The sequence below is a fragment of the Haliotis cracherodii genome, unplaced genomic scaffold, assembly GCF_022045235.1.
Source record: "Haliotis cracherodii isolate W230 unplaced genomic scaffold, xgHalCrac1.p SCAF_1, whole genome shotgun sequence".
In the NCBI taxonomy this organism is placed as follows: Eukaryota; Metazoa; Mollusca; class Gastropoda; order Lepetellida; family Haliotidae; genus Haliotis; species Haliotis cracherodii.
This window is the reverse complement of record NW_027266264.1, coordinates 26,688,601-26,701,765: the sequence shown is the minus strand read 5'-3', so window position 1 is coordinate 26,701,765 and position 13,165 is coordinate 26,688,601. Positions and strand designations below refer to the sequence as shown.

The 13,165-nt window shown below is 38.3% G+C and overlaps 1 protein-coding gene across 3 annotated transcripts in view; it reads right to left on the bottom strand.

Moving 5' to 3' along the window:
• The window catches only part of LOC139475202 (dual specificity protein kinase CLK2-like), a 74,450-nt gene that overhangs the window by 10,885 nt on the left and 50,400 nt on the right, over positions 1–13,165 (bottom strand). For 2 of the 3 annotated variants that reach the window (XM_071258458.1, XM_071258461.1), the window contains 4 exons: positions 10,624–10,740; positions 1,721–1,811; positions 968–1,043; positions 350–453 (listed from right to left, as the gene is read on the bottom strand). In XM_071258458.1, the coding sequence (XP_071114559.1) occupies positions 350–453; positions 968–1,043; positions 1,721–1,811; positions 10,624–10,740 (388 nt within the window). The remainder of the gene's footprint in view (positions 1–349; positions 454–967; positions 1,044–1,720; positions 1,812–10,623; positions 10,741–13,165) is intronic. The other variant, XM_071258466.1, reaches the window with a different exon arrangement.

The following is a 13,165-nucleotide window of genomic DNA, read 5'->3' as shown; positions in this document are numbered from 1 at the left end:
ATTCAGACCTGAACACAATGAAAACATGGTCTTGTTTCAGAGCCATGAAACCAGCTACACCTCTAAGTTCTCAATAAAGTTCTTCATACATTCCAATACAGTTCTGTGTATAATTATGTCTGATAAAGACTCTTGATGACCAAAATGAGAGTAGAGTTATGCTGAAATACTTCTGATTACTAATCAATATTTTGACTCGACCAGCTGAAATACCCAGCAAATTAAAAAACACACTCCGTTATCTTGAAACAGACAAACATTCCCCCGATTTATGGGTATTTACTTGGAACAGATAAACAAAGTTCAAGGAAAGTTACCTAATATGTGAAATACAAGAAGATCAACTTACGTTACTCACCTTCTTTTGATTGTATGAGACTTCAAACTCTGAATTTAAAAATAAAATATTTTCTGGTTTCAGATCTGTGTGGGTCAGCTGATTTTCGTGTAAAACTGAAAAGGGAAATCCAGGAGTCAAGTTACTTGTTAAACAGAGCATCACAACCTAAACAAGAAAAAACTATTTGTAGATAATTAGTCGGTCACTGTGTTTTATACACAGCATTTACGATATTCCAGTCAAAGTCTGCTTCACACATAGCATAATATTGAGTAATGCCTTGTTAACATGAACTTGCAGATCTTTTGATGTTATGCAATAATACTAAACAATGTCTTCGAGATGAATAGATCTTGAAGTACACTGTCTGTGCCATAAACTTTTGACTCTACTAGCCTAAACATGGCTCTTAACATCAATTTTAGTGTCAGCATATCAACTGTTATAAGTTGAGCTTTGAGACTGAACACAGTTTACTGGGCTCAAACTTCGGACTTGTGGAAAGTCACAGACTGAGTACATATATATGAGGTAGTCGAAAAAGACAAAAGGTTCGCAAGACTACAAAGAAGTAACATAAGCCAAAAGTATTGAAAAACAGGAGGATGACAAAGGGACGACACTTACAGTTAACTGCATAGACGAGCTGGTAGGATATGTGTCGGACTTGCTCAAGGGGGTAAGGTACGTAGTTGTTGTCTTTCTGCAAGTCAACAAACACAATCTGATAAACACCCTGTAAACCATGGCTCTTTAATATTCTATATCTTTGAGAAGCTTAAGAACAAGCAACTTATTTCTATACCTTAAACAGTTTATTTTCTGTAAGGACATTACACAGGAAATGAAATGAACACAGCATTGGTAATAACATGCAAAGCCTATGTTACCCCATCTGTAGCTGAACCGAATGTACTGTGAAGGGATGAGCAGGAAAATATACAGGGACTAAACTGACTTCTCCAACGCCATGATGTTTAAACAGACTATAGTAACCTGCTCTCAGGCAGGATCGCTTACTGCAAGCCCATCCCAACCCCATGCTATTAGTCTCACAACTACTTCTGACATTTGCAGGAGTAACACTAGTTCACATACAACTAGCACATGTTCCCTGCACCAGCCATTATGCTTCATTCAGGGAACCTGAAACTTGCTGGTCTTCCTGACATTTCATAACAGTTGTGGAAGCAATTACCTCCCCTGATGAAGACGAGCGCTATGCTGCAGATGTTGTAACCTGCCCAGTAACAGCACCACCAGGCTCTTACAGATGGGAGGAAGAAATAGCAGCTGAATACATTTAAAGCAGAAATTTGGAATCAAGATGTTTACTTCAGTCGTAATAAAGGGTTGTAGCAAAGTTGTTGACGAACTTACGAGAAAGTCGAAGACACTGAGTCCCAGCATATCGAATGCCAAGCACATGTGGCCATGGTAGTCGAACCAATCCAGCATCCGCACACATAGACTGAAACAGAATTGAGCAAACTTAATTTCAAAGTATAATCATATTAAGCTGTTTTTCAGCCAAAGGAAAACTATTTAAAAATTTCAATTGGAAACAAGACAAATGGACATGTGACTTTTGATCTACTTTATATAAACTGATATTGGCTGACTCAAGGACTTGCCCAAAGAAGTTGAAATCATGACTGATGCAAGACATTATAATTGTCTTTGACAATTTCAGCTTAGAGTTTTCAAAATAAACCTTCAGAAACAAGAGACATAATTCTGTATAGACCACTTAGGGTTATGGCGGAACTTATAATGATAAAAGGCTCATCTTGCTAGCTTAATGATACGCTTTCATCAGTGGATGATGCCAAAAATCTAAAGACACCACAGTGAGACTTCTTTCATGTTTTCTTGTCTGTTTATTCACTTAGTTTGTCATTGAATATTATCACTAAGGACACATCACGTTATTTCCTGTTGGCTTCCTTAGAAAAAGTCAAGAATAATTTGATAGAATTCTAAAAAAACCAAACAGGACAATACATGCAAATTCTGATAACTAAAATTGTATTTCTACAAGAGCAAAACATCACTACTGAAACTAAATGAAGACATCATATTGAGAAACTCTGTAGAAAGTACATCTTTACCTAATGCTACAATATACAGTGTTTTTAAAGGAACGTTTCTTGGACACAGGTGCATCATTTTAATCTTGGGCATCATGTCCAACCTCCCTCCTCACTTTTGAGAATCCTGTATTTTTTCATATGCAGCCTGTTTTTATGAAGATGGCAAACTATATTAGAATTTAACAAATGTTATTTTGGGGATAACACTCTCTTAGTAAAGTAGAGATTCTAATTAGTTGTTTTAAATAACGAAAGAAACATTTTCCTTTTGTTGTAGGTGCAAATTTTCAAGAAGATAGACGAAAACCTATTTTTATCATGATTATTTTTCGCTTTAATATTAAGATGATGGTTATCAGCTGAGTCGGCATGAGGACATCAAGCACCTTGAAAAAATATCCCTTGATTCTTTATTCATATAACTGTTTTCACAAAAGCATTTGTCCCATCATTGCTCTGGGCACAAGCTATGTCTGAGTGTCGGCACGTCATGAGTTTAAAAGCAGAGTCAATGTCTGACGCATGAGAGATACCATGTACCCACTCACAACACTTCAGACCAACTGCTATCAGCCAGTACACACTACACTCCATGCTGGATGCACTAGACACACTCACTTAGTGAACATCATGACCAACAGCACACTGAACAACTGGCAGACCAACTGCCATCTAACAGTCAACACGGATACTATCCTGTGCAGAAATCTACAATTGGTTGAAAATCCAAAAAAGCATCTGGGGATACGATGTACACCAATGCTTAAAACATCTGCGCTTTCTAAACACTGAAACAGTAGATAATGGTGAATGGGCTGCAGCGTGAGGGACTCTGGACTCACTGTAGGTAATTTGATAGGGTAATAGCTGCAACTCACTAAACTGTCATGCCAATGGTTTAACCGTAGGATATCTAATGCAATAAGCTTATTTTTATTATTAGAAGTACTGGTGTTTCAGTCAACATGACTGAATAATTATGCAACTCAATTCATGACTTCACTGAACATGGTGAATTTGACAACGTTTATCTGTTTTAAGGCAGGTCACACTTGTAAGGGTACTGACCAACAGTAGGCTTCAGAGTGAGTGAGTGAGTGAGTGAGTGAGTGAGTAGGTGAGTGAGAGAGTGAGTGAGTGAGTGAGTGAGTGAGTGAGTGAGTGAGTGAGTGAGTGAGTGAGTGAGTGAGAGTGTTGCATGACACTGCAGTCAGCAATATTCCAACTTTTTCCTGTTAGCCTGGAATTTAGAGGGAGTTCCTGTGTTCAGGTCTTCACAACCTGCCCTTGTCCCTGACACTGAAGGCTGATAGAGCCAATAAAACAATATCACCAGTCAGTGCACTGGGTCCACCGCGGTTTGCTGGTTGTCTTAACAGATGACATAGAAGATTTGAAGGCACTTGGGTGACTATGAAAGCTCCTATGGGTTTATTGATGGGTATGTCAAGTTTCTAGAAAATATCATGGCTCACCGAGTTTTTCCACAGATAATATGAAATGCTCAAGATGGGCCAGGATGTGACCACATGCAAGTAATTGGGTTGAGATAAGCTGGGATGCCGGAGATAATGTTCCCCAGTCCTACATCATGGAACATGAATTCATCTCGAGGAGAGATGCACAGGTTTCCATCAACTCCAGGGACTGGCCATCATGCTTCGCAGGTCACACTTCATCTAAGTTATCAAAGAAATCGGCTATGTGGCTATCATCCAATCTGAGGCTATTCAACTCACAATTACTCCTTTGATCAAATATTATATTGGTACCCCACATGAAGGTGACACGCACTGTATCCAATCATCAGAACTCCCCTTTCCCAGTGTGACATGAATGTTGTGTCAGCAACACAGAACTGTACTTCACAAGGTTAAGACTGAATAGCTTAAGGTTTGTTTCTGTACAAATCAATAATTTGATTTACGGCAGAGTACCCGCTGGCTTTTGAAACTGCCAGTCCACCCCTAATTTTTGACAGTCCCAACTTTCAACAAATAAAAAAAAAAACTATGAAAATTATTTGGTTTTAATTCTTTCAACTTCATGTTCAGTGCAAAGATGTCATCTCTAAAGTAACTTAGTTAGATCTATACGTCATTCACACAAACTTCCGTCACAATTTTCTCTTTTGTTTTTAAATATTTCGAGATGAAGTCGCTACAAATGGATATTGAACCTAAGAATAGACAAGAGGAAACCCTGATGGTAACAGACAAGCTGACTTTGTTAAAAAAAAATGTACTTATATGAATGTCACCAATGTTACTTTATTTGCCGGTCCAAATATCAATAGTAAAAGTAAATTTTCACAGAATAATTTGCAAGTTTGAATAATGTATTTGATATATAATATTAAAGCCACCCACTTTTTGAAACATATTTGGTTAAAATCACTTTGAAACTTTCTTCTTGTGTCTATGTTCTGGTAACCTTATCCTTGGAAACAGAGTACTGGGTACATGAAAATAAAACTTCAAAATTAAAAAATGTTTCCTGGAACGGTGCATGTTAGCCCTTGTTAGTGTTAGTGTGTGTGTGTGAGTGTTTTAACACAGCACTGCCATATTCCAGGCATAGGCTTTGATATATTTATGCCTGCTGCCAAATCCTCATTCACAAGCTCTGATACATGTATGCAAGTTGTAATGAAGCAAAACCTCACCCAAGCTCTCATACATGAAGATCAAGAAAAAAATATGTTTTGGTTCAACAAGCACTTTCTTTCATAAGATGGCTTCTTTCCAAGAAGACATAATATTGAAATCAGCAAAAGAGACAATTAACCTCAAGAGCAAGCACTTCTGACAAGCTAATTTCACCTAAAAGAGCTAACAGTCTTTAGCCATTCATAACTGTCAAACTGCTGATGGGTGCACTGAGGTGATACTTCTCAATTAACCATTTCAAAAAAAAATTGATTGATCGGTCATTTGAAAAGCCCCATAAAACAATTAGTAGCAAAAGCAGTGCTCGAAATTAAGGATCCATTGAGAAAGTCCTGCTTGGTATCTAAATCAAAACCTCATAACGCTTAACATACAGGGCCCCGTTCCAGTCATCTTAGCGCTAAGTTGATCCTAACTCCCATACTTTAACACAGGCTTAGAATAGTCGTAGTGCTAAGATCTCTTTGTGGAACGGTGCCCAGGCTATTACAATGGCCCCTTGATTTCCAAGCTTCTGTTCGAACACTGAAGTCCTATCCCGGTGGATATGAAGCAGGTTGAACATACTAATTAGTGATGGGTGTTTGCCTGACTTTCGTATTGAAATTTACTGTGATAATGATTCATGTATTGGGATATGTACAACAATATATTGTCTGCATTCTTTCGTCTGTAATTTGTTAAGAACCTAAACAAAAATAACCCAAATGATAAAGGACTTCCCCCTCATATATTGACACCTTTGTAGGCATCTGCCATTTTGTTGGCTGTTGCTATGGTCACAAAGCATGTGTAATAGACACATTATATACAGGAAGCTGGTCGCAAGTAGTTTTGCTTTTTTCGATCACAGGAATCACTTGCTTATTTCCGAATTTCATAATACTAATTTGACTTGTCATTTAAGTCCACTTTGTCAACATGTAAAATATAAATGATATTGAAAAACACAATACACCAGTATTTTTCTAATGTATTGTTATATGTACTCAATAGTATTTCAAACCGTGTTATGTCAGTATACCAGTAATACTGTGCACTTCTACATTAAATTACCTAATTTGGGAGGTGGCATGGATGGGAGGTAATTTGGCTTCCCAGCCACTATTTTGGGAAAGAAATGTTCTAGGTAGAAAGTCTATTTGCTGAATTAAAACAAGAAAGATATGGGGATCCAAATGTGATCTGTGTGTCACAATCAAAGTAAGGGTCTATTCGAGTTGGTCATCCTTAGGTCGTGGCAGCAATACAAGCGGTGCAAGATATACAAATAATTAAAATCTTAAGTGACCACTCCCAAAGACCCACATATCTGGATACATTCCTGCGCTCCAGGGACAGAAAGTCCCACCGGATTGCTATCCAAGTGACTGAGCCAGCAGGTTCATGGAGGACAAATAGAACTTCTGGCCTGTGAGGACTCACTTTCCCTAGCTAGTGAATGTTTCAGGAGAATTTCTACTGCTGTGCAAAACCAGGGCCTGACAACTTGGTAGTTCTACTTGGTTTATGTCCAGTTCATGTACTGACTCCAACAGCACTGATACTTCTGACACAGTCCATAGTCAGTTTACTAAAGGACATCCTGACCATGGCTCAGTGTTCCCAATTACCTTTTTGCCGAGTGTCATTCCTTGTGCTATGAAATGTGCAGTAGTCCGATATCAGGATCTAACATTATGAAAGACAGGCATTCAGACCTCTCTAAAACCTCTACAATAGGGTTGCATACAGGGATTGAAGAAAACACTTGTTATACACTGCATGATACAGGTGTTGAAGAGGCTTGGCATGCTGTCTGATACCTCATAATAAATTAAACAACTAACTGAAAAGAATGGGTCATCAATCTCATGAATTTTCTTTCAGAGCACTTGTGTTGTATGAGGATTGCTGCAGCATCAAGGCCTCCAAACTGAGTGCCCTTAGCAGGCAAATTGGGGAAAAAACCCAATTTTGTTCAAAACCAGTTTTCATAAAGTCGATACTTCTTATATTCAGGTGAATTTTAACGTCTCATCTCATGTGAAAAATCTTAAACTAAGCATTACAACAAATATCTAGATTAATGAGCCACAGGTAAGTAATAATGTCTCCGTAACTGCATACACATTACCATTAAACAATGATGTTTCACTGTTTATCCCTACCATAACTGGACTCATTTTGAGTTAATTTTCAAGTCCATGGTCATGAACCCACAAATGAAATGACACAGAGTCCATCAGTACTCTCAGCTTCAGTATGTGTTGTTGACATAGGAACACTATCACAGCAATGTAACCCATCCAGGGGAAGATACCGGTGTCATACCCAACTGGTCAGTAGCTCTCTTCAGACTAATACTTAATGAAAAATAACTAGAATTTAGTACAAAACAACTGGGTTTTCACTTTTCTTGGACAGACAGACAGACAAGTGGTCATGTCTATCCCTTACAGAATGAACAGCCAACTGTTACTTCGTGTGTCCAGCAGGTGAAGTAAATAAGTAGAAAACTCTAGATAGGAAACACTGGCCAGTCACAAGCCAACTTGCCTAGTCTGAAAGAAATTATATCAGACAAAGGTTTTGACAGTCGGCATAAGTCCATCTGTAGAAAAACTGTAGATGACATCATCCAATAATGTCCTCCCACAACATGTAAACTAACCCAACAGAAAGCAAATATAGAACTCATACATCAATTTTCAGACAAAAACCTTTTATTTTACAAGGTTCTAGAACTCCCATTTCTTATCAGATGTTACAGAAATGAAAGTCGAACTGGAAAGCAACAACGTCAGTGATGACACTGAATGGCTACAACTACGCATTTGGCACAAGTTGGGCAAACAAAACCCGCCAAAGAAGCCAACCGAAAACGCAAAGGAAGCCAACCGAAAGCGGCAAACAAAGTCAGAGAGTATCACTATGGTAACGGGTCATAAACATCTTTGTTTCTTCTGCAAACACCCACTGAAATATCAACCCTTCCTTCCAAGTGTATGAGTGTTTTCACCCAGTCTAAAGATAGGCATCTCGGGAAAACTTACTATTCTGGACCCATGTGGCAGATGTTGCCACAAAGATTATCTCCTTCACAGGTGCTCATTAGTTAGTATATTTGTTCAAGGTAACACCCCTATAGAGCACACTGCTAAGCACTGTCCACTCCTCATCACTTATATCAGTACGGGACCTTTAGCTGATAAACAGGAGTTCATCTTGATCCTTTTTCATGCTGTATACACATCCATCAGGGTGTTTATATTCAATTTATTTATATTTTTATGTGTATATATGCATAGTAATCACATAAGCAAGGCACACACCTGGGATACCACCATGAGTTTAGTTAAATCAAATTAGTCATGATTGGTACTTAATGGTAAGTGAGTGAGTTGGATTTAACGCCCCCTTTAACAGTATTCTAGTTATATCGTAGTCTGTAAGCTTAACGTGGGAGGAAAGCCCGAAGTGATGCAAGTCTCTGAAGTTTATCATTTTGGTGAAACCCACGGGCACAGGTATGGTGCTGACAAACCTAGAAACAATCGGGGTGAACCTTGATTCAAAACCACAATCATAGGTTTCTGGTGTGTCCAAGGGACGCAACTCTGCACAGCGAATTGCCGCCCCCTAGACGAATGGGCCACCTGCGCCCACCTGTGCTTAATGGAGCCAATTTCTGGGAAAAAAGTACCTGGTAGTCTTTCCAGATTGTGATTTGTCTATCAATAAGCTAAGTGGATGTGTGTAACTGTTCACATTATCCACTTACCTACTTTTTAATTTTTTTTCATTGTTTACATGATTGAAAAAATTATTAGTAAAAGAATTTTAAATAATAACATTATAGCTAAAATCGAGAGAATTATCATTAAACCGCCTGCATGTTATCAGAAATGAGCAGAGCACTGTAACTTGATAATGCCTTCGTATTGCTTGACGACGGGCCATTATCCCGCCCTTTGTTTGATGACGTCATACTGATGTTCAATAGTGATGTTTCCATATTTGTGGGTCAGTGACATTCGTTGTGTGTTGATTGCAGTAAATGTTTAAAAAACGATAACATTTTTTTTTATTATTTGATAACAAATTCTATCCATTTTATCTACAATAACGATAATGCAATTTTTCAGGGCATTATCATTTGCAGAAGCCCTTGTTCTTTTCAATTTCCTTCCTTGGTCGGGCAGTTATTGGAAGACCTCAGATTTCTGCAAATAATAAGGCCCTGAAAAATGGAGTTACTCTTATATCATCACCTATTTCTCGATTACAGTGTCTTTCCACCCAGTAACATGAGAAAATACCTCTTTTTTTCGAAGCTTTGTTTGAGTGACACGTGCCAAGATTCCTACAATGTTTGGCATCATTTGAAAGCTCTGCGCATCCATAATATTACAGTAACCTCGCCCGGGGAATATTCGTAATTGTAACATGTGTTATTATTTGACAGGAATTGTTTGTTTTTTACGTAATCTGCTTTAAGTATCGTGACTGGTCAACTTCAAGCATGTGCCATAAGACAGCCAATCAAACTACAGCAATGGATACTGTCCTCATATCTAATTTTCAGATTTAGACGAAAGATTTTGGTTAAATTGTGTTATTGTGAACGCTTCAAACATGAAATTGCAACCCATAACTAAAATATGCCAAGTTATGAACTCTGACAAAGATTTCCTACGCACATATTTTGTCAAGAAACATTGTGTCCGAGCGTGAAAATTGAGGGAACAAAAGTCAAGATATCGTTTGATAAAATATGGTGAATGGAAATGAAATACAGTAGAACACGGATATAACGAACAGAGCTAACAAACGGATACAACAAACTGTTACAAAATCCCAATATATCTCCCATATATTATCATATAAAAGCTCTGTAACGAACTCTCTACAGTGAACTAACGTATATAGCGAACTGATATCCGATCCCTGACAAGCCCAAATACCAAAAGTTGATAATGTTTATAGCGAACTGAGAAATCTCATTCAGTGTCACTGACAACTGGCTATACACAATCAGCGGCAAATCAACAATCAATGGTGACGATTCAACCTTGCTAAACTTGCTTAATGTTAATCTTACCTGTGCATGTAATTGGACTAATCTTGTCAGTGAAACAAATCATGTGTATTGTGTTTTGTTTTATCCAAGATGGCAGCCGTTTCTAAGCGAAAAAGTATATAACAAACTGATTTCTCCGGTTCCTTGTAGTTCGTTATATCCATGTTATACTGTACATGCTTTCAGACATAGTGAATAGCGATATTTAATAAACAAATGATATGACAGGTAGGTTCATAAAGTTAAATATTAATTTGATGTAGTTACTGTGTGGCCGACTTACCAAACTGCAGCGTCAGGGGACTTATAACATTGTTGCTGGAAAACCAGCATGCGATGTTGAAAGAGTTAACCAGTCTGTGTCCAACAAGGCTGGCCATACACATAATTTAGAATGACAGTCACTCTATTGAAGTCTTTCTGTGACAACTATTGCAAGTCGGACACAAGTCTACTCACTGTTTGCCTGTGGCATCCTTCTCCCTCAGTTTCTCTAGAACATTTATTTCCAACTTGGCTGCTTCTCTGTACTTTTCCACATTCTTGATGATTTTTAAGGCAACTCTTTCATTTGGACTGGAATAGAAAAAAAATATGTTTTATTAAGTATTCCAACAACCAACTGATTGAGACTGGATGTTATGATGTTTGATAATGTGCCCAGTATCTCATCTACCACAAATGTCAATGTGATAACTAAAACTAGACATGTTTCGTTTCATTTCCTTGTCCTCGATGAAGATCAGGGATAGAACACATGTGAGATAGCAAAACTGAGCTTGAAAGAGAATAACAAGCCTAAAAAGAGTCATGATACAAAACTGGCAACTTCTAGACCCACACCCAGTGATATCAGTATGTGGCCTAATATGAGATAAATTGTTATTCACCGAATAACCAAAACGCTGTGAAAAAAGAGAAGGAAAAGCAGATTACAATGAAGAATATGAAATAAAAACCAATCCATCATAGATTACTGTATTAAATATATCACTGTGAGTGATGCCTACAGCTCAATGTGTAAAAAACCTATGTTTGTAAGTGTTGGATAAGAATGGCAGCCATTGCTGGGAATGAATGGCCAGACTGTGTAAAGTTATGCCTGGGCTGACTGTTATGATGGAGGACAGCCAGATGGGGAGAGATGGCTGCCTCATATTCCAAACAAACTACTCATATCTCTACACTCATAGCCGATAAATGCAGTTGTGTTTTATGCTGTTTACACTGTAGATCCTAAAGATGGATCGAGTGGTTTAGAGGGAATTATTACAGCGTGTAAGAACAAACAGAAAGTGTTGTGTAATCATATCAACTGTATTGGAGGACTAAGATCAAGTAGTTTTATTTTACACGAGTTGTTATTACTCCTGTAATAACAAAGTGGACTAAAGTAGAGACTGCTATCTTTACAACTGATGCTGATCATCCCTGACACTGGGGCTGGGACGGGTAACTCGGGTACTCGGGTCAGGTGGGTATTGAGTACGACCCGGGTACCCACAGGACTACCCGGACCCCTGGTTAGTCACGTGATTTATTGTTTAATAACAGAAATTATCTAGAACTCTAAGGTTACACAACAATTCACTAATGTTCACATTTCTGTGTTTGAATAAAGATAAAACTTCAGTAAATTTCAGTGTGTACATGACCAGACAATTTTATATGTATATCTAAATACATTTTGCCAGGGCTACCGTCAAACATTTCCCAATCGGACATTTTGTATCCAACACTTGAGACCTACAGCTGGTAACTGGGTAGGGTCGGGTAATAGGGGGATGGGTATCTGGGTAGTAAATTTGGACTTGTCCCAGCCCTACCTGACACACCCTCCCACAGCAACCACCCAATCTCACCCCCAGGAAAAGGTAAACATGAACAGTTCATTCTAGATTTGAGAACATTTGGCCCATTACACACTTATCAACAAATATGTCAGCCTTTCTGTCATTCTGATGGGTCATCAATAATGAATAAACCCCTCCCAGTAATTTTTTACTTTTCTATTTAATATTTTGTCATGAGTTTCCTTGGAGACACTTTTTTACACCAAGCCAATAGTAGACTTTATCATAAAACGGGTTTCTCAGCAGGATAAATCCAACAGATAAAAACAGTATCTGTTAATGGTCAATTACAGATAAATAAGCAAATAAAAGAGGTCAGGTAGGTACTACATATACATGCAAGTGTTTACCAACACGGCGCCAACCATGTCTATCGAGAGTCAGAATTGACCATCAGGGATCAAGACAAATTGGGAATAATTGGGACATCATAATTAAATCCTATTATCAAATACCACAAAGCACCACTGGTAATTATGGACCATTACAACCGATCATTGCATCAGTACAGGCCAAATGTGCAATTACTGATCATAATCAATCATTGGAGCATCATTAATTCCAGTTTAATTCTGTATGGGCTATACATGCACACATCATGACATGCTAAGGGTTACGGTTAGAGGTTAGATCAAGGGTTAGGGTTAGAGGTTAGATCAAGGCCTTTCCCCCTCACATGGACTTGGCAATTCTATTGAGAACACACTGGACAATCTTCTAGGCCCTGGGGCCATACTTTGGAGTCTTCCCCTTCTTTTATCAACATTCCTCAATGATTCAAGACTCGTGAAGATTCCGGGATAGAATAGGTCTTCAGCAACCCGTGCTTGCCATAAAAGATGACTATGCTTGTCTTAAAAGGCCACTAACCGGTTCGGCTCACTGACTTGGTTGATGTATGCCATTGATCCCAATTACGTGGATCGATGCTCATGATATCAATCACTGGACTGTTTGGTCCAGACTCGATTATTGTACAGACCGCAGTCATATAGCTGGAATATTGCGGCGTTTAACACCAAACCAACCAACCAACTTTTATCAACAAGTGGCTTCAAATGCAAAGCATCTTAGTACCCACAATCAGGTCAGACTGAAGCTCCCAATTACTTAGAGTGGTCAGACCAAGTAATGACTGAATTATTGCC